Source organism: Nasonia vitripennis (assembly GCF_009193385.2).
Source record: "Nasonia vitripennis strain AsymCx chromosome 1 unlocalized genomic scaffold, Nvit_psr_1.1 chr1_random0003, whole genome shotgun sequence".
NCBI classification, from domain to species: domain Eukaryota; kingdom Metazoa; phylum Arthropoda; class Insecta; order Hymenoptera; family Pteromalidae; genus Nasonia; species Nasonia vitripennis.
The window spans coordinates 1,935,465-1,958,543 of NW_022279589.1; the positions used below are offsets into that span (position 1 = coordinate 1,935,465).

The window sequence follows — 23,079 nt, forward strand, 5'->3', positions numbered from 1 at the left end:
CTAAAGTGTAAGTACTCAATTTCCTCCAAAGGTTCGACAAGTTCCTCTGAAAATTTATATTTTGGCTGATTTAGAGATTTCGAGTCTACGTAAATATTTTCAAATGCTAGTCCATTAGGATGAGTGATAAGATATAAGAAAGCATTCGTTTTTCCACAATTGGATGGACCACAAAATACTGCTCTTATGCTGCTGGGAAATAATTTGCCATGCCGATTCTGCTGTTTTTTCTATTGCGTCAAAAGATCAAAATTAATCACTGGTAACTTTGTTGACTGCTTCATAAGATTTATCATGCTTCTATTCCATATCATAACTGACTCGAGCTCTTATAAATACGATCTTTTATAGCTTCTTAAAGTTAGTCTCACATAAGATTGCTAAGAGCTAGCATCATGCAAAAGAGAAGAGGTTCAGGCTTAGTGAATGATTTGATCAACAAATTACCTATTGAACTACATGTGCCTGGTTATCAGTACTGTGGTCTATGTACTAAACTCGGTGGGAATAGTAGAGTAAGTGTTCCACGCATATTGTCAGTTTCCAACAAAGTAGGTGGCTTTCTTCCAGCACTTATTCCACTTTTCGCTGGTCTTAGCGCAGTCGGCTCACTCGCAGGAGGAGCTGCAGGAAGCTCTCAAGCAATAGAGACATAATGAAAAAATAAAAATGCTGACACTTGGTAAAGGACTATTTTTGAAACCTTATCGCAAAGGTTTTGGTATCTTGCTGAAACGAAATAACAAACAGTGTAGAGGGGGGGGGGGGGGACTTCGATGAAATAAGACTGCCAAAACGTGCACTCACCGACATTGATCTGCTCAAATATCAAAATTAATGAATATAATAAATTTTCGTAGAGTTTTTATGCGGATTGCTCTGCCTGCAAATGGCTGCCGAGCTAAAGAATCAGCAATCATAAATATGGATGATGCGAATGGATCTGGCACGCACTGGGTAGCTTATCGAAAAAATGGTAACGAAGTTATTTACTTTGACAGTTTTGGTGATTAACAACCACCTCGAGATCTTATGAACTACTGGAAAGTATCTCAAGTTAAGTACAATTACCAGAGATATCAAGAATTTTCAACTTTTATCTGTGGTCATCTCTGTCTTAAATTTCTCTGCAATCAGCTCAATTGTAAGAAAAATTTCTCTTTATATAAAATGGAAACAGCTACCGATTTGAATTAGTCTGCTCAACATGTTTGTCGAGTCGATAACACAAAGCCTTTCCGGCACCTCTTCAATCCTTGAGACACACTATTTCCCTCCAATAGAACTGGATCTAGACAAACAATACAGTCTAGGACTTGTTCAGTTGCTGACTTTTAATTCTATTAAAACCAAACGTTGACACGAATTGCAATAAGTTTTACGTTGGACAAGAAACAGTTGAACTTCCTAAAGGTAGTTATGAAATTGAGGATATTGATCAAACTCTACAGGGTATTCTAGATACTGAGGGTATAAAAGTTATTATCAAGCCAAATAATAATACGTTGAGAAGTTTTATTAAGTGTAGTCATAAAATAGATTTTCGAACGACTGACTTAATTCGTCGTCTACTAGGATTCACTCTAAGGCTTTTGTAGCCCCATATGAGTCACGATTCAGATTTGCTAGTAGCTATTCCCAAAGTGAACGCTTTACGAGTTAAGTGTCGCATTACATAAATCAGCAAAAATTTCATACAATACACGAATTTTTCCCAGCAGTTCCACCAGGCTACATGATAATCGAGGTGTCTAAACAAATAATTTACGTTTTTATATGCTTATCTGTTGCTGCTGTCATTACGTACTTGATAAAAAAGATAGACGTAGTTCTTAATGTACAATCTCCAGTCATCTTTAATAAATCTGTCTCACATTATAAGGTTAATGCACATCAACCCTATGGACTGTGAAAACATCGAATCAGCTGGAAAAACCACGTTTAACATTCTCGGTTTTCAAACAGAGAGGAAAGGTGTACAAAGACAAAATGCTAGTCATTTTGATCATTGTAATATTAGTAATGTAAAACTTTTCCTCAACTTTCAGAGCTATCCGTATAGAAATCTGAATCTTGATACTTTAAACAATCAGTTGCCATGCTTCACTATATGTATGCTAATTTTCAGAATGCGTAGTATTCTGATAGAATTGTAATAGATCCCCTTTTAAGTAAAAAAGAATTTATTACAAATGCTTCACTTATAGTTAATGACTGTTCTAAACAAAACGAGTCACTCAAACAGGCAGCTGTAGACGTACGTCTTAAATTTGAATGTAAGCTAATATACCCGAGAATGCTACAGCGTATTGTCTAATTCTACATGATCGCATTGTCAAGTATAATCCTATAAGCGGTGATATTAAGAAACTTGTATAAAACTATATAAAGCTTGTATGAACAAACAATCGAATCAGTATTATTATAAACCATCAGTCAAGATAGATTTCAAAAATGAATCGAAATAGCGTTTCGTACACACCTCTCAATGAGGATAAAAGCGCTAGAAGAGTGCAAGATGATAAACGGATGATAAGAGAGAGATATTTGCTTTAGCACAATAGGTGTTGCCAGTAAAAAAAATTATTTTTTTCAAAATTAAGTTTTCCATATTTTACAGTAGGGCCATAACTGGGACACGAAGAAGTACACAAAATATAATAATATTTGGCAATTAAAACGTACTTTAAAGTATATAAAACAATTTTTCTAATAATTATTAATAGTGTTAAAAAAAATTTATCTTGGGAATAATCAAATTTACAGATTTTAAAGTTTCTCGATTTTTCTTGTAATTCTAACCACGAAGAGAAAAGTTACAGGTTTTTGTCAGGGGTTTGTAAAGTATTACTTTTTGGAATGTTAAATTTATTGACTTAAATTGACTGTAAAAGTATTTAGACCGATTAGTATTGCTAAATAAAACGAAAAATTCAGCTCCTATTTGTGCGTTTCTTTTTGCTCTTATTTAAAAACTATTATACATAGAGGACTAAATTTTGCCTTTTAATTTGTATTTGTATGTTGAAACAATATAATATTCAGTTTAATTTATTCTAGCTGATATATATTTAATTTTCATGTATAGACCTATCTGTATATTTTGACGCCAAAGCCAATGGCTTTTTAAGATCAAGGCTATTTTAAGATCAAATGCCGAACCAACACGGCAAAATAATAACTGACATGGCAGTCTGTTTTTGAATAATTTAACAAGTCTTTACGCGAAGGAACAGACATTGAACTTTAATATCATCGATTTAGCATGATAATGACAGATTTGGATGTTGACAGTAACTGGCTCGCAGTATCTGTGCGATTCTCTTTTCAGACCTCATCAGTGGTAATATTTGGGCACAAAGATGACACTTTTTTATAATTTACACTTAATCAACAATAATTTAGTCAGTGTATATTATATCATTTTTAACATTGACTGAGAACGTGAGAACTGTGTGTGCTGTAACTGCTATTCTGCTGTATATAGCATAGCAGACAACATATACAATTTGTATACTATACGTGGTTTATACTTTTGTATGTATGTGTGTGTGTACGGTTAGATGCTGCTTGCGCTGCTGTATAAATATAATTAAGATATAAGCAGACAGCCTGTACCACGTACCTATACTATAAACACGGAGCATACTAGGTTAGGTTGTTACTTTTTGCCTTTTTAATACGTACATTCATTTGAAAAATAGTCATCGTAAGACCTTCAAATGTAGACATTAAAATTTAGAATATGGGTGATCTGAATACACGATGAATAATAGTAGTTTTACTGCCTTTAACAGATTATTAATGATTACAGACATTTCTCAATTTAATAATATAAATACGAAAATTATTAAGCTTAACCTTTATTCTACCAGGTCTAAATTTAAAGGTTTTACAATAACGAAGCAAATAAGTTTTCTAAAAATTTCAAAAGATGTATATGATATAATAACTAATCAAAAACGTGCTATACATGTCATAAAAACTATTGTTTTAAAATTCGGTAGAAAATTTGCAAAGAGAAATGTCTGATTTCTAATACTAAACAGCAAAAACAATATATGTGCGTGTTACTTTTTTTTTTTTTTTTTTTTTAAGAAATACCAGGCATAAATTAATGACTCTTTTTTGCTGCATGAAAAATTTTGTAAATACAACTTAAAAGAATAATCATTCTCTTTAACTAAATTTCATTAATTGAATAGACTTTGTATTTCAAAGTGACTAACACTTTTTGAGAAGATGCGTATTGCAAAAAATATCATTTACTTGACATTTTTATATTTATAGATTTCACTACTTTTATGAGTCTTTTTCTTGACAGGTTTTTAATTTTGAAAAAAGTTTTTAATGGAGATATTATATTTTGAAATATTTTATGGATATATATCTGAAGAATTTAAGAATTGAATAACCTTGACGGGATGGGAATTTGAGCCGGCGACCTTCTGCGCGACAGTCTGGCACTTTACTCCGTACGCTATGGATGAACTTAGAATTATGGCTGAATAAATGTCACTCATACACCACTACAATGATTTCGGAATCGTATACTTAATAGGTACTTTTATAAATTGCATGACAAATCGCGCAATCCATTCAAAACAAATTTTCGAATAACATAAATATGTTTAAAATGTAAAATTAGTTAGAAGGGTGGCTAGTATAGGTGTTACTATCCGTATGGTAACACCCAAATTAGCCACCAGGCTTAATAATTTCAAATTTTAAACAATTTTATTTTATTAAAAAATTTATTTTAGATGAATCGCGTGATTAGTCACTAGTAGATCAAAAATGTTCATGGGCCCAAAGTCCAAATGTCAATAGTTTAACAGATACAGCTCTTCGAAGTTGAAGTTTTATCATTCCCATGCACTGTATGGCTTGTACGAACTTATGATGTTCTTGTTAAAGACAGCTCTGCATACATGGGTGTGTGTGTTTGTGTGTGTGTGTGTCTATATATATATATATATATATATATATATACACACATATAATCTCATGCAATGGTACTTATTCGGACACTTTCATATATGAATCGGTACTTACATGGACTTTTGCGGACATATGCAGACTGGCGCATAAGTTAACGGCATTTTTCCATACACGGAACGTGACTTATGAAGACACAGAGTGATGATTGCTTTAGTGCAACGGTAGTTGTATGGACATTTTCTCATATGTATAGTGACTTATGATTATATGCATACATATAATATATACATATACATACAAGGTATTCATTCGAACGTCCTTCTTAGGATAGTCGAACGGAGATCCATCGGTGACTTGCATTTCGAACTTCAAAACTATATTTTTATCATTTTCATTTTTTCACAAAACGTCCCCTCAATGGGATGCGTCTTATACACCGGAAACTATGTATATGTGTGTGTGTATATATATATATATATATATATATATATATATATATATATATATATATATATGTGTGTGTATGCATGATCTACACTCCTATATATTCATATATATACATATATACATGTATGCAGAGCTGTCTTTAACAAGAACATCATAAGTTCGTACAAGCCATACAGTGCATGAGCATGATAAAACTTCAACTTCGAAGAGCTGTATCTGTTAAACTATTGACATTTGGACTTTGGGCCAAGGAACATTTTTGATCTACTAGTTCAGAACTATTATTTCCCGAAATTACAAAAAAATTGACCGAAAGCCAGTTTCCATAAGGAAATTGCGGGGTCCTTTATTAAAATCTTTGATTCGATAATTTGCACTGTTACAAAGCTTTTCTTTGAGAATACACACATACACACACATTGTCACACACATACATCTGTCCGTACAGACATATTACAAAAACACTACTTTTCGACTTGAATCAAAACACACTTTCTAAATGTGTTTACACAAACTCTAAAAATTACTATTACCTACATAGCTTCCTTAGGTAGGAAGCAGAATAAATAAACATGCATCACCCGAATGTGGTCTCTTACTTATCTCGACTTAAATAAAAAAAATTGCCCCTATCGCAGACGCGCACGTCTGCAACGCGAGCTGCGAGACGAGTCAGCGATAAGAGTCCGCACAGCCGTACTACGATGCATAGCATGCGCTTGTATCGTAGACGTTAACTAAATAGTTAAAGCTCCTGTTTGTTAATCTCGGGGTCCATGGTTCAAGCCCACGTTTACTCTTTTTCGCTTTCCGACTCGTCTCCACTCTGTCTGGTACACCCCTAAACTGTTTATAAAATATTTTGAAATATTTCTGAGAAAATGTATTATAATCTCATAATTTTACATTTCTGAAAATTGTTTTATGAATATTGTAAAATAATGCTGAGTAACATGACTTGGAAGGATTATAAAAAGGTATCAAAATATTTTATCAATATATGTTGCTTCTGCCGAATATAAAAGGTATCTGCATAATACCTTATAAAATGTTTTAAAATCTTGAACAAAAATGTATCAAAATCTCGTAATTTACTATTTATTTGAAATGTTACTAGCCTTTTAAAATATGTTTAAAAAATATTATTTTCAAATGTTTTAAAATTGTTTATAATATTTTATCTCAATAATTTTTGTGAACGAAATTAAAATGTATCCCAGCAATATTTACAAAATATTTAAAAATGTATTTTAGATATATTTTATAGTGATTTATGCAAATATTTTGATAAAATATTTGTGCAACATTATAAAATATTTCTCACAAATTATGCCCGAATTTAACGAAAATATATTTTGAAAAAATATACAAAAATATTTGATAGCACAGTGTGGCTAAAATCCGCTGTTAAGTCACGAATAGGCGAGACTTGCAGACTTTAGCAGTCTGCACTATAAAATTTTATACGATACGTGTGACTGAAATGGTTCAGTGAATTCAGTTTTACACGGCGCTTAGCGCCCTCGCTACGCTCGGGTGCTAACTGCGCCGTGTAAAAAAGAACCATTTCAGTCACACGTATCGTAATGTACTATTTTAATATTTCCTTTCAATATTTACAATCACATATTTTAAAAATATTTTATAAATCTTTGGGTCATATATTTTATGAAAATGTTTAATTCATAGTTTTAAATTGTCTAAAAAATGTTTCTAAAATATTTTAAAATATATCTTTTAAAATATTGTGTGCTATTAAAGAACCACCCTGGTAGAAAATTGAGCTGTAAAACTGGTGAGCAGAATAGTGACTGGCTAGTGCTAACTGGCCAGTTTGGAGTACATGTCACTGGCTAAGAACTACTAAGAATAATTTAAACAAATCTATCATAGAAATAAACAGATATAATAATAACAATCAAAACATATTTCATACAATAATTATTTTCAATTAAAAATCTACTTAAATCTACCGTTTACCCAAACAATTGTGGTAATTTTTTAAATGTATGTACGTGTTAAAAAGGCAAAAAGTAATAACCTAACCTATTATGCTCCGTGTGTATAGTATAGGTGGTACATGATGTTTGCTTATATCCTACTTATATTTATATAGCAGCACAAGCAGTACCTAACCGTACACACACATACATACAAAAGTATATACCACGTATAGTATACAAATTGTATATGTTGTCTGCTATGCTATATACAGCAGAATAGCAGTTACAGCACACACAGTTCTCACGTTCTCAGTCAATGTTGAAAATGATATAATATACACTGACTCAATTATCGTTGATTAAGTGTAAATTATAAAATAGTGTCATCATATCGTCGGTCCCTACGAAGAGTAGTACGGTTCAGATTTGCTACGAAGACTAGTACGGTTCAGATTTGCCGCGAAGACTAGTACATTTCAAATCTTTCCCATGAAAAAATCTAATTGTTTTGGAGAAAAACAAATACTTCTTTTGGTTGAAACCAATAGAATTGCAATATTTAAGTTGCCAAAAATTTTTAAAAAATTTAGAATTTCAAAAAGTTGTTATGAGATTTAATATTAATTTTTTTCTTTTGAATAAAGTAATTAATAAAAAAAATTTTAATTTCGAAATTTTTTGGCAACTTTAAAAATATTTCAATTTTATTAATTTTAACCAAAATAACTATTTATTTATCTCCAAAAAAATTGTATTTTTTTATGTGGGAAATGTACTAGTCTTCGCGGCAAATCTGAACCGTACTAGTCTTCGTAGCAAATCTGAACCGTACTACTCTTCGTAGGGACCGACGATATGCCCAAAGTTACCAATAATGAGGTCTAAAAAGTGAATTGCACAGATACTTTCATTTCGTCAGTATGCAAGCCAGTTACTGTTAACGTTCAAATATGTCATTATCATGCTAAATCGATGATATTGAAGTTCAATGTCTGTTCTTCCGCGTATAGACTTGTTAAATTATTCAAAAACAGACTGCCATGTCAGTTCTTACTTAACCGTCTTGCCCGACGGGCGTTTTTTATTTTTTGTTTGCCCGTATATCCCGCGTATGCGGGCAAAATAAATTAGAAACGCCCGCCGGGTAAAAGAAATGTAAAACGTTCGAAAGAATATTTTAAAGAAAATGGTCAATAGTTCACATGAAATATACGTATGTATGTGTGTGGGCGTTCATGATTACGTACATTTGGTAACATTTTTTTTAATTTTTAAATATTTTTTAAAATGTTTTTCTAATTATTTTTTTAACGGTTTTATAAGAATTTCAAACAAATTAAGAAAAATTTTAAAATCCTTTTAAAAATAATTTAAATACTAATTTGAAAAATGTTTGAAGAAATATTTGAAATTATTTATGGCATTCCGTGATTTAAATCCACATTTAGGACAAGCTTACCCACTTGTATCAAAGTACACGAGGAAAAGTTGTAAAAAAAACTATGGCGTGTACGGCACGCCGTGCCATGAAGATCGACTTATGACGCGTGTATCGTACGATATTTTATAGCACTGACTAGCATAAATCCGCTGTCACGCTTATCCGCGGCATTAGCAGTCCTTTTATGCACCGTTAGGTTAGCATCCGAGCGTGGCGAGAGTGATATGCACCGTGCAATAAAGGACTACTTATGCCACGGATAGGCGTGACATAAATGCGGATTTATGCCACGCAGTGCTATAAAAGATGGATGTTTATATGAGATATTTCGTAAATCAAAAATGAGGTCAAATAATTCATTCATTTTACTAGACGATAACAGATTTGCCCAAATAGATAAATTTGTAGTAGATAGAGAAAATCAGAAAAAATTAACAATTTGTAATATTGTACGATCATGAAAATGTCGAAGTAAACATTATAGTATTTTACAAATAGTCAACGAAATTGAAAAGAATTCTACCGTTATAGATACTACGGATATTAAAAGTTTTTGTCTTTTAATAAAAGTTCTTCCAAATATGTACATCTTGTCATTACCAAATATGTTACATTACTCATATAAAAAGAGTATTGTATATAGATGAAATATATTTTGTAATAAAAAACATACAAATTTACCAAATACTTATTTAGTACTCCTAATCACAAATAAACTTCCTGATACTGTTTTTCTTTCTCTATCAATTAGAATTTTTATTATTATTGTACACTTATTTAAAAGTTATTAAAATCAGCAATTTACAATTTTAAAAATATATAAATAATAATACAAATAATATTTAAAAAGATTCTATTAATCTTTGCAAACGATAGAATTTATCACTAATAATCAACAGACTTTTTGAATAATTATTTCGAAATAGCAAACGCGAACAATCTAGTATTATAACCATTATAATAAAAATAATAATAATAATAATGTTTAAAAAGTTTATTCAATTATAGCAAATATAAATCCAAAACATAATATTTTAAAGTAATAAAAGGTTACATGATTTTCATCTAAAAATCATCTGCTAATCAAATGCGAAAAAAATGGGTTTTTAAAATAAGAGGTCACATGCTTTTCACCTGAAAATCTTCTGTTAATCGAATACGAAATTGGCACGGTTTTCCCTTGAATATCACCCGGAAATCATCAGATTTTCACTTAAGCATTTTCAGTAGGGGTGCGCGCACATGTGTGTATGCGTGCGTGTGCGTGTGTATTTGCACGACTCAGTGTGTCGGGTTGTACGATACATTCGACTCGTATCGTTGAGGCTAGCTCCGTGGTTAGAGCACCAGTTGGTTCGTTGGTTCGAGCCCGCCCGCCGTTGCATGAAACTTTTTTTATTATTATTCCGTATTTGATTAAATTCTCTCTAAAAGGTTTCTATCTTACCGAGCCCCTACCACTCTGGAAAGAGAGAGAAAGGCTCGGGACTACCAAAATGTCGCATGAAGACCCGCGTCATTAGGTTCCTACTTTACCGCCTCCCCCCCACTACTCCAAAAAGATCGGTAGAGAGGGGGAGGTCCTGCATGATGTCACTGGCGCCGCTCTCGCCACCACGCTTCCTCGCTATGGCGCCAGACAAGCATGTCCCCCACTACTCTGGGTAGGTGATGGGGGTATTGTTTGTTTGGCCTATAGCGAGGGGTATACTACTGACATTACATATTGTTCCCTACTAAGATAACCAGGACCATTTTAGTTTAGTAAGATGAACTTGCTTGAATACTATGTTTTTTATTTATACATTATGAGTACAAATGAATAGTCTGTTACATTTTTTTCATTTGCTTTTTTTCTTAAAAATTTTAGTTGGTGGAATTTACACAGTTATTAGATCAAAAGCGTATGTATCGGTAGAAGAGATGGGAGATCAATACTGCTTATTAGGACCTTATAAAGAAAATTGTGCAAAAACAGAAATTGAAGAAATGGATTTTCCACTCAACAGTCCAATATACAAAACTGTCCAGATTTTACGAGATCAAGGTTATAAAGTAAGTAAAACAATAAAAATACTATTTACATATCGCCTACTCTATCAGGTTCTGTTCACCACCCGAAATATGGAGCAATAGTGAAGTTTTTGAAACTTTTCTTAACAGTGAGGCACAATGCTTATTCATCACTGAGAAAATAATTGTTGAGTTGCAAAGACATGCATTAGTCTGCTAAATTCTGTATATTTAAACGCGATAAAATAGGGGGAAGAGAAGTCGTTTTGGCTTAATAGAGAAGAACCCGATTTAACCATTTTTCTCTATTTGAGATGTCGAGTAGATCCTCTTTAAGGTTTTTTAATAATGTTGTGGTCAGCGTTATCCTTTAATACGGCCAGGCACATTTTGAACTTAAGCCGAGAGTGCAACGTACCCGATGTCGGCTGACAAGAAGCCACGTTTAGCAATTAAGCGCCTGCTGTCCTCATGCTTGTACACGCGCTCTAGTCAATTCATTTTGAAAATTTTGAAAATTTTTGAAAGTTTTAACTTCGCTTTTTAGTCTCAAATAGTGATCTTTCGTTCGAAAGTGGAATAAAATACTATATGCAACACATGACAAAAGTAGATTTTACCTCGGCTGATTACTATCCTCGTGAGAATATTTTTCCCTTGGGTGATTATCGTCTTCGCTTCGCTCTGGCACCGAAACGCACCCTTGTGCAGAATCTACTTACTTGAACAGTAAATCCAACTACGGAAAAAATCTGCTACTTTTGCCCCTTGTGGCATGATGTACTATTTTTATTTTTTTCCTGCAAATTTTCTCATTTTTCCCGCAAATTCCATTCCGGGAAAAATGTGTTACCTTCGCCCCGCATTTCAGGCACAAAAAGTGGCTATTTCAGTCGAGTGTGGAATAAACTATAATGAGTACCAAGTCGTGTCAAATTTATTGGTTGCATTGATACCTTCTAATTCGAAACTGGGCGGTAGATATCCCATTGTGGGTAACGATTCGCCTGTGACCGTCTGAATAGACGCTTTGGCGGCTTTTAGCCGTCCTGTAAATTTCTTAGCTACTTTCGGTTCTACTAATCTGATCATGTTTCTGAGATCGAAAAGAACTTGATATGGTGGCCTACTTAAGACTACTTGCATGTAACCTCGATTGGCTTCCATCGTGATGGCTGTAGGGGCGTAACACTCTTTCTCGTTGGAGAACTAAGCTTTCAGGCAGAAGTAGTTCCAAGTGGGATCAGGTGGTTTCGGTTCCTTCTCCACAACGAGTTCTTTGGCTTTTCGGGCATCCAAGCCCCGTTAGAGGACGCTGAAACAAGTGATAAGAGTTATACCAAAGTCACATGATATGCAGAGGAAAGTTCGATCTTCTGAGAAAAAAATATCAACAATTTACAGAACTTGATTAAAAAATAATATTTTCAGATTCTAGATAAAGTATTACATACAAATATAATTTTGTTTCATTCTGCTATTGTGTATGCGATACTTTTCATTGATTTTGTATTTGTTTACAATATAACTTTCAGCAGTATCGAACTCAATCACTAGGTGTGCCACTTTTACTTGGACGCCCGATTTGTCTGTAATTGGTCTTCGGATACTACTTTAATCTGACTTGATTGCTTAAGATCCAATCTAACTTTTTGTAACTTCACGAAATCTTTCTCGTCTTCCAGCAATTTAATTATTTTTTTCCTGGGTGGCCCAAACTTGCGTATCTGCGTAAACTCCTGAGCCCTACATGAGGTCTAGTTCATCTGATTGGAACGATTGTCTCGACTCCAAGCTGAAAGTAATTTTCTTTGCACTTTGGCCCGAGTAAATGGTGTTTAAGCTCCCATGAACCTGGGCTGCGATGTTTTTATCCTTTTCTAACTTCTTAGCTTTTAACCTATTCATCCGCTAACTTTAATGTCTCTTTTGAACATGCAACCCTCTGTTTGACTTTATTGATGCACTCTTGTGACAAAAGAATGTCCTGTTTTGGAGCAAAGCCTTTCAACTTCAATGCTTTTCTGTCTACAGAAAATCCTCTCTTTTTATAATCGGGTGAATCGCCACTTGATGAATCCTCAGACTCACTACGACTTCAAACTAATGTAGAAAGAGCACGTCATTTAATTATGTAAACGTACTGACTCCTTAATGTACTGTCCGTACTTCTTCAGGAAGAGTACCAATCTTAGACTGCGCAAGCATCTGGTGCAGGCCCTCCTGTTTCCTATCATTGACTACTGCTTATTAGTTTACTGTGACCTGACGCAAAAGCTTGACACAAAACTCCAGAGATTCGTGAATACGGGAATTCATTACATCTATGGTGTTAGAAGGGATGAGCACATCACCCCTTTCAGGTGCGAGCTGCATTAGCTTATCATCGCCGGACGTAGAAAGTACTTCATGGCCTGTTTCTTAAGAATATTATTTAACACAGCAGTGCCATATTACATCATTGTCTACTTTGACTCCTACGTTGCACTCCATCCTGCAAGGGTTGAGATGATACCCTGGACATCCCGACCTTCGCGACGGAGGCGCTAAGGAACTGATTCCGTATAAGCGCCGCATATCTCAGGAACACATTACCTTAACGCATACGCAACACTACTTCTATTTTACTCTTTAAACAAAAAGCCAGGCAATACTTGTTTCTACAACCTCGAAAACACATAGTCATATCTCATCATTTTTATATAATCACTCGCCTCAAATCACAATTCATTTCTCATTAGGCCAATCAATAGAGCAAAATAAAATTGAGATTTTGCTAAAAATATTTGCAGCAAACCGATTGTGCCATCATTTAAAAGACAGTCCGTAGATATTTGCTGATGTGTTTCCTACTCACAGCTCGCATTAATAAGTTTGATATTAACAATTTAATGCGAAAAACGCGTTTTTTTAGTTTTTTGTTTATAAAACGAAAACTACTCAATTAATATGAATTTCGTAGAGAAAAAAGTTGTAAAGTATTAAATTACCAAGAGAAAGAGACGTCGAACAATCTGATCGGTTGATTAGAACCGGAAAAATTCAGAATGAAACGAAAAATTTGTTGTTTTTTTTAATTTGTAACTTTGCCTTTTATGAAAATTAAGAGCTGACATTTAGCACAGAAGATGATAGTTATATCAACTTTACGTGTGCAAAAGGCAGGCACTGTCGGACTAATAGTTTTTGCGCAATTGCAATTTCAGTTTTTTTATGCATTTTCTTGTCGAAAGCCTGCTTGCGTTAAAAATGGTCAGATTTTAATTCTAATACTCGCATCCAAAAGTATAAGTAAGATACTAAGAAATGTATATTCCAAGTTTTCGTATAAATGCATCGAAATGTATTTCGAATTCCAAAATGGCCTAAGAATATATAGCTTATTTCATATTGCTATATTAAAATAAAAGTTATACGTACCCAGTGCTCAGCTTTGGTGGAGGCAATTTTGGGTTTCCAATAGTAAACGTGTTTTTTATGACAAAAGCTTAGAGCATGCCAAGTTTGATAATGGGATGGAACTTGCAGTATAAGTTACATGATTTTAAACAAAATAAGTTGTATTGCTGTATGTTATTCATGAGCTATATATATATATATATATATATATATATATATATATATATATATATATATATATATATATATATGGGACGTTTCACGTCAACCGGACCATCAGTGCACCCAAAATTTGGGTTAACCTAACAAGACGTTTGAGGTCTCAAAATGATCGTCTGGTCAAGGGCTTTTGAAAAAGTTCTGGCCTTTTCAAAAATCCAATGTGGCGCATAAAATATGGAGCCTGAAACCCACGTTTTCATAGCACATTCAACAAAAACAATAGTAAAAATGTTCTAATTTGTGAAATATCCCACCAAAAAGCATGTACAACTCATGATAGGACATATTATTGACAATGCTGACGGAATTCCAAAATCAAAAATGGCGGAATCAAAATGGTGGACATTATACCTCCACCAAACCCATTTTACCGCAACAAATGATTTTTGATCAGTTTAAAGTATCGATATGGGGGTTTTCAGGGTCACTAAATCTTATTTTAACCTCGACATTTCAAAATTCGAAATGGTGGATCCAAAATGGCGGACATTGTACCACCACCAAACCAATTTTACCGCAACAAATAATTTTAGATCAATTTAAAGTATCGATATGGGGGTTTGTGAGGTAAATGGTTATAAATGTATTATCGGAATCAGTATTTTGCACATGAATCTTATATTTTTCCGGTCTATTAGATTTAGAATTATCTGTCTGCGGTTTTTGCACTTACATTTTTCTATTGTTCTGTGTATATGTGTACGCCTGCGTGGATGAAAAAAATATATAATTTAGCCAAATGAATCAATCTTTAATGACATTTTGTGCACTCTTATGAATTCTGGCTCCTCGTTCGTGGAGTTTTTACTGGTGATAAATGGCTTTCGCCGATATCATAAATTACTCTGTTCCTAGGTTCATTAGCATTTGAGTAATGCATGACTTTCAACGTTTCATTATTTTCTGGGATAAATCCATGCCCCATTTGTATGTTTGTGACAGGTGGGCAGTTTTTAAATCTCTTTGTTAGGAATTGACGAGTTTGTTCGTGATCTTTTTTGGTGTATAAGAAAAATTTTATATTGAATGATCGCCCATTAGCCCATGAATAAAGAGCTTTAACATCTAGAATTGCTTTATTTTTTGCAGCTTGTAAGCTCGCTCTTGTAGCTTCTCTCTTTACTATCGCTCCAACTCCATCGCAACTACCTTTTCCGTGTGCTGTTGCAAAACAGTGCCATTCAGCATCAACGCCAAAATCTCTCTTATGACTCATTAAACTACTCATTTGATAACGATTTTTAAAATGCTGTTTAGCACCATCAGTAGCATATATTACCTTTTTTACTGTGGGACAAACCTTGCGAATTTCAGGTATAAGCTTTTGCTGCATTATGTATACTGCAGTGGCATCATGAGTAGTACAGTCGGACATAGATACTGTACTGAAATGCTTTAGCTTGCCTTCAGATTTATAATAAACAACAGCAGGAAAAATCGTACTTTGATCATTATTAAAATGAAATGCCTGTGCAGCATCTTGGGCTGTAAAAGCATAGTTCTCAGCAAAATCCAATTGAGCAAGAACCTCTTCATCTGAAAGATTATTTTTCTTCCCAGAAATAAACTTTGATTGTTCCTTAGCGATGAAGTGATGAGGTATCAACTTTTCTAGGCTAGAACATAAAGTTTCAATAAATTCTTGCGATGTTAGGCATTGTTTTATCAAAGTGTATCTATCGGTTGATTGCCACGTGCTGAAGATGACTTGATCAATATTGTGCCCATCCATAATGTTCTCAACGTAATTAGAAAACTTTTGAATGTCCGGACAAAATTTGCATTCATTCAAATAACAACTTGGTTTGAGATCCTCACATAGAACGAAATTCACACAATCTTTATAATTCTTCAGAATATTGTATGAGATTTTTTCTATATTTACTGCGTCAATCATCGCCTTGAAATTTTGGTGTATCGTACATACACATACATTGTGTGTACCAGAGGATTCTGCAAAGACACAACATTTTGGTCTCAGTTCCGCAAACTTGGTAAGCCCAATCGGATGTTCAGGAAATTGTTCTTTAAATTGATTATGAAGGTTCTTAATATCAGTAAGTAATAATCTTTTCTGCACTTTTATTTTTTCACCATATAAATAAATACTGACGGTATCTTTTTTATTTGGCATAATTCTGCTGTTAAAATCATTTTCGTAAAAATCTTCAACTTTCTGAGTAGTTTCTGCAGGTAATGTTTTTCCACGTTTTGCAACAGGAGAAGCCAAAACTCCATCTGATTCTCTTAACTGGTTTGCTTTACGAGCCATTCTGTGAGACACACCAAATTGGTTCATAATTTTACGTATTGCCCAGTGTTCGGGCAAAATAGTAAGAATACTGACACGTAATGGATCGTTCTCCGGCAGGGATTGGAATTTGTTTTTAAGTCCAGTTAAAATATCTGTAAGATCATCTTGCATAGGTGCATCCGTGTTTGAATCCGAAGGTGAGTTAGTCTCTGATTCAAAATCAACACTCATACTGACGTTTGGAGATGAAAAATCATGTAGTTTGTAAAAGGATTTTCTACATGTATCACAAATCAGTGAAGATGTTGGATAATCAGGATAGACATCTTAAATTTCTTTGGAGATCTTCCTAAGAGATTTGCTGTGTCCTGTATTAATATCAAATGGATTAACGCATCTATCGATACGATATTTTTCGCAGGAAAAGACATTGTTGTAGGATATGAGAAAGCACAACCAAAACAAACAAAAAATGTTAGAAATAACAAAATTACGGCTAGTACAGTTGAACAAGGAGTTGCCGATATAGTAAGACTTACTCAACAACTGCCTTAAAAAGGATGTTGAAGAAGAAGTCGCCAATGTATCTATTAATGTACCTATTAACTATCCTAAAAAGGACTGTTGGAGAAAAAGTCGCCTATGAATAAAGCCGCTGATGGACTTGTTCACCAACTATCCTGAAAAAGACTGTTGGAGAAAAAGTCGCCGATGAAGAAAGCATTCCTTGAAGAAAATATTCCTTTCTATGGGTTGCTAAACGTGGGAAGGGGTTGGGGGTGTAGGTAAAAAAGAGGGATGAAATAAATCACTTGAAAGCAATAAATTCCTTTGCCACAAAACAGTTTTATTTGCTGAAGTCTTTGCACAAGTTGTCATTGGACGCGAGCCGTGTACTTGCAGCATTAGGCTGTTGTAAGAGGGGCGAGGTACAGCGCTGGACCCGGCCTCCTTATGTGCCCTCCGCGACGCTACTTCACTTGTGGGTAATGCGCAGCTGCCTAGCGGCGCGCCGCGGTGATAAGCACTGCAGCGTGCGTGGCTTGTTCGGCGGGTTGCGCGTTAGCAGGGGCTTTTCACGAGAGAGCCTGCGGTTGGGTTATGACAAATATTCGCCATTTTATATTGGCCATATTGAATTTTGAAATTTTGAGGTTAAAATAAGATTCAGCGGCCCCTTAAACTCCCATACCGATACTTTAAACTGATTTAGGTAAAATGTTGTATATTTTATATATTTTCAACAGAATTTTTTTTTCAAATTACATCAAATAAAAAATTTTTTGGTAAGAAGAATATCTTTTTGTTTTTTTGTAGGATTTAACCCAGGCTTGACCCCTTAATAAAACTTGTATCTTCCTGTTGACGATGTCTAGGTATTAGGATGACTCCTATTTGACGGTACATCGTCTAAACGGAAAATCACCATATACATCAAATGAACTGAAATCGTATCTCTTTGTAGACGATGTCTAAATGCCAGCTTGACCCCCATGTCGATGCGACGTCGTCTACAGGGAATAGCACTACTTGAACATAAAATATACCGAAAAATACTTCTAACTTCTTAGACGATGTTCAGGTACCAGGATGACCCCCAGGTCGACGTGACATCGCCAACAAATAAGAGTACCGCTGAAACATAAAATATACCGAAAGATACTTTCGAATTCTTGTAGACGATGTCTAGGTGTCAGAATGACCCCCAGATCGATGCGACATCGTCTACAAGGAAGAGCATCTGGTATACATTAAATGTACCAAAAAAACTGTATGTATATCATATCGTTTGAATAGTCCTTATCATGATTATCCAGCATCATCTGATCCGGACCACATCCGAAAATTTTCATTCAGCATTTTTATACATCTAAAGTTGTACTATTTGTGTATAAAAAAAAATTATATTTTTCTGTTTTAAATAAGAGATAAGTATGTTTGTACGTAAGTTCGCTACTTTGCTAATGTTTATTGTTAATGTTTGGAAAATCAAATTTTTTAAAAATTACTAATTCCGAGATGAATCCATGTGTTTATAAACAAAGATTACAATCGATGTTAAAAATTAATTTTTGCAGAATATTTCAGCGAAATATAATGGGATGTTTACACAAAACATCGTTTTCCAAAATAAAGAATTTTATTATCATGTAGATTTTTACTCCCGTAATCGTGCCATATAAAAAACCCATTTGTTTTCGATTTTTAGCTTAAAAACTAGTCGCCAAAATAGTTCCAAATTTTTACAGTAAATTAATATTACTGTTTTTGATTGTCATACATTTTTTGAAAACCTTTGATAATTTAGTTTTAGAGATATTATATGTTTATGTAAATCACCTGTTTTAACATAACAATTGAACAGGACAGTCATTCTTGAAAATCTTGCGGGATAAAGTAGGCAATTTAATGCTCTTTTAGAAACAGTATTGCTGAATTTATTGTATAAATCATATTATTAAAAAAAAGGAAAAAATGACAAGACGTAATGAAGGATTCGTACGCGCTATGGTCGCAGGCGTACACATTTACAGCTGCTATGCTTTTCCTAACGCGCCAATAGAACATTCAGACAACTGTTGGACTGGCTAGTACAGGATGCTGTAGGAAGAAAACCAGTACTGATAGCAGGCGCTTTCAACGCCTGGGCAGCCATAGGACGAACGAAAGAGGACGGGCGCTATTGGAAGCATTCGCCCTCCTTGACTTGGTCTTAGTTAACCAGGGATGTTCTTACACATTTCAAAGAAGAAACGCATAGGCATAGATCTCAGGTTTGTTAGCAGCTGCCTGATTGACTTAGTTAGTTCCTGGACGGTGAGCGATTATTAAACAAATAGTGACCACCAAGCTATTATAATGGCGATAGGAATATAAAAAAAGAGGTCCAACGGGAGGGCAACAACAAAAAGAGTCAGTTAAAAAACGAAGGATTAGTCTTAGTCTTAGTCTGTTCGACGAAGGTGAACTGCGGCGGCCCCTGCACGGGGACGTATCGGTCAAGCACTCAAGCGAATCCCATTGTGCTTTGCCTCCTGTACCATAAGGAATTACTTTATAAACCCTTGTTTATAGCTTTGGCAACTCGGCAAACGGATGCCAAGCTGTTTTACCTTTGCTTCTCTAACCCCAACATGGGAACCCCTTACACGCTCTGTCTTGTCCCCGCGAAAGCTGGGCAATGACACAGCAGGTGAGAGGTGGTCTCCGTTTCTTGCTCGCACTACCCGCAGCTCCCGGAGTCCCTTAGTCCCAAGTTCCACAGGTGGTATCCTACCCTCCAATGTCCCGTCAGCCAAGCAACGGCCTTAGCCTATTCCTGCTTAAGTCCCTAATGGTCGCAGCCACTCCTTAGGTAGGCTGCTGCCCATCAAAGCTCTAGCCTGTCTTAGTCCTTTGGCATTAGTCCATTTGTCGCTCAGTTGCGAGTTGAGCCAGTCTTTGATTGCTTTGTTTATCTCGCAGGTAGGGACAGCGACTGCGCACCTATTGCTTGCATGCCGTCCGCGCCCCTACCCGCTAGCCTGTCTGCCTTTTTGTTGCCCACCATGCCGGAGTGCCCTGGTACCCACACCAGTCTTACCGCATTGTTTTCCGCTAGTGATTCTAACGCCTGTCTGCACCTTAGTACCTCTTTTGAGGAGATACTGATACTATCTAGAGCCATGAAAGCTGCCCTGCTATCCAAGCAGAAGCTTACAGTTCTTCGCCCTGTGCTTCTCTTCAACAGCCATTTGGCTGCTTCTGTAATGGCCCTGAATTCTGCCTGGAAAACTGTAGCATGATGGTCGAGCGAGCACACAACCTATTGAGTGTCCTCCTTTTTCCAGGCACCTGCTCCTACGCCGTTCTCATTTTTTGAGCCGTCAGCAAACCACACTAGACTGTTGTTGAGGAGTTTGTGTGATCTTGTCTTCCATTCTTCCCTTTTTAGGATCACGATCGAGAACGGCTTGGAGAAATAAATTCTTTTCGCCTTTCTATCGCAACCTCTTTCTTCTATTAGCGGCATTACTTGTTCCAGAATTGCCGCATCCTTGAAGTCCGTACAGTTCGTTGATTCCAATATTCTGCCGAACGTTCTGCACACATTTGCCCTATAATTACCTTGTCTAGTGGAGGGAGTTTTAACAGTGTTTCCATAGCGACCATAGGTATCGTTCGCATGGATCACGTGATTCCAAAATACTAAGAATTAACAACACATAAATTAAAATTCTAAATAAGAAGAGATTCAAATACCACGACATCCCGGATCACTAAAAAATAAATAATAATTTCCAAATAGAGCTAAGTCAGAGCGTTTCAGGTTATATTCCCCCTCCTAAAAGCCCGGACTTGCTGGACCGTATTGTGACTACGCTGTTTCCCCTTCAACTGGAAGTAACAGCTATTTCTGGAGCGTAGGCAAATGACGAAATCTTTCCAACAATCACCACAGAGGAAATACTGGCTGCATGCAAAAGGGTTGGGAACAACAAGGCTCCGGGCTTGGATAGTATACCAAGTATTGTATTGAAACAAGCTATACAGGTACGCCGCGATGTCTTTGTAGTCCTATACAATCCATGTCTCGAAGAAGGGACGTTTTCTAAGAACTGGAAGAAGCAACGCCTAGTACTACTACCAAAAGGAAATAAGCCACCTGAAGAAGCTGCCTCATACAGACCGCTCTGCATGCTGAACACCCCTGTCAAGATTTAAGAGCGCATAATCGGCGTTAGAATGAATGGACCAAGTCATTGAAAAATCAGGTGGACTAACGGAATATCAATACGGCTTCAGAAAAAAACGCTCCACTCTTGACGCCGTAAGCTTAGTAGTCGACATCGATAGAACTGCAATAGAAGAAAAGAGATAGAAAGGAAGAGCCAAGAAGTAATGTGCTATTGTAACACTGGATGTTAAAAATGCGTTTAACTCAGCCAGCTGGGGCAAGAAGCACTACGGAAAAAAAGGTACCCGCATATATTAGAAGGATTATGTCTTGCTACCTGAAAGACCCTTTTGTATGACACAGATAGCAGCACGAAAACCTATCAAGTAACCGGAGGTGTCCCACAAAGGTCAGTGCTAGGCCCATTATTGTGAAACATCATGTACTATGAGGTACTTAGGCTAGAATTATTTGAAGGGGCAACGGTTGTAGGATTTGCAGATGACATTGCAGTAGTGGTAGTAGTAAAGTAAAAGTAAGAGGTGACGGAAATCGCTAACGAGGCAGTAGGTATAATCTACGATTAGCTATAGCAGACTAGACTTGAGCTTGCTATCCATAAAACGGAGGCTATCCTTATATCTGGTAGAAAGAGAAAAAGACAATAACACTGACAGTGGATGAACACAAAATAGACTTTAAGCCGACTATTAAGTACCTGGGCATCACCATGGACGCCAGACTAACGTTTAAGCAGCATCTCAAGAGGGTAAGCCATAAGGCAGCAAAAGTTAGTTCTGCACTATCGCGACTAATGCCAAATGTGGGTGGACTAACGCAGGGTCGAAGGTTACTCCTAGCCAGTGTAACTACATCAATCATGTTATACGGTGCCCCAATATGGGCAAACGCTAAGTTGGTGAAGTCCTATGCACGAAAGCTGGCAACAGTTTAAAAGAGAAGTGCAATGCGGGTCGCTTCTGTCTACTGAACAGTATCAGAAGATGCAGTATGCGTTATCTCAAGTATGCCGTCTATTGACCTTCTAGCAACAGAACGAAAGAACATATAAGAAGAAAGCCGACGTGGTGACAATACTTAAAAGGAACTTTGGAAATATGTGAAGGAACAAACCTTGATGCAGAGCATGTCATCTGTGACTGTTCGCGATACGAAATGGAACGAGAAGAACTCAAGTGTTACCTTAAGGACCATTCGTAAGAAGGTTAGAAATTACGGAGAGAATAGATGAGAAGGACAAGGCGAAACAGCTGAATAAAACTGTTGCTAGACAAAGGCCACTAGGTAGTGGATACGAAATGCTCCTTGGACTGATGCAGAGGAACGTACGTCCCAGAGTTGAGACTGAACTGAACAGACTAAGACTAAGACTAATCCCTCACTCCCCTGCCTATTGCAGAGGAACGTAGGAGCTAGGGTTGAGTACCTCTAAGTGCTCCTCAGACCGATACTGAGAAACGTAGGTAACTGAGTTGAGCTTAGACTCCCTCACCTGATGCAGATGAACGTAGGTGTCGGGCTTGAGTCTGTCCAGAGGACGATAGGTCGATGCTGCAGGAAGCAGACGGCTGGACGATGCAGAATGATAACATTTACATACATTTTCTGTTTAAAATATTAAGTAGTATTCGTGAAGGATTACCACTTCATGAACTTAATTTAAAAATTGGAGCTATTATTATGTTAATCAGAAACTTAAGCATAATAGTGCGCGATTAAAAATTTCTAAATTATTTATTAT

At 35.7% G+C, this 23,079-nt stretch overlaps 1 protein-coding gene across 8 annotated transcripts in view; it reads left to right on the forward strand.

Moving 5' to 3' along the window:
• Positions 1–23,079, forward strand: part of LOC100119226 (glycogen [starch] synthase) — a 489,541-nt gene that overhangs the window by 142,225 nt on the left and 324,237 nt on the right. For all 8 annotated transcript variants that reach the window (XM_032601246.1, XM_031930050.2, XM_032601245.1 and 5 more), the window contains one exon: positions 10,643–10,827. In XM_032601246.1, the coding sequence (XP_032457137.1) occupies positions 10,643–10,827 (185 nt within the window). The remainder of the gene's footprint in view (positions 1–10,642; positions 10,828–23,079) is intronic.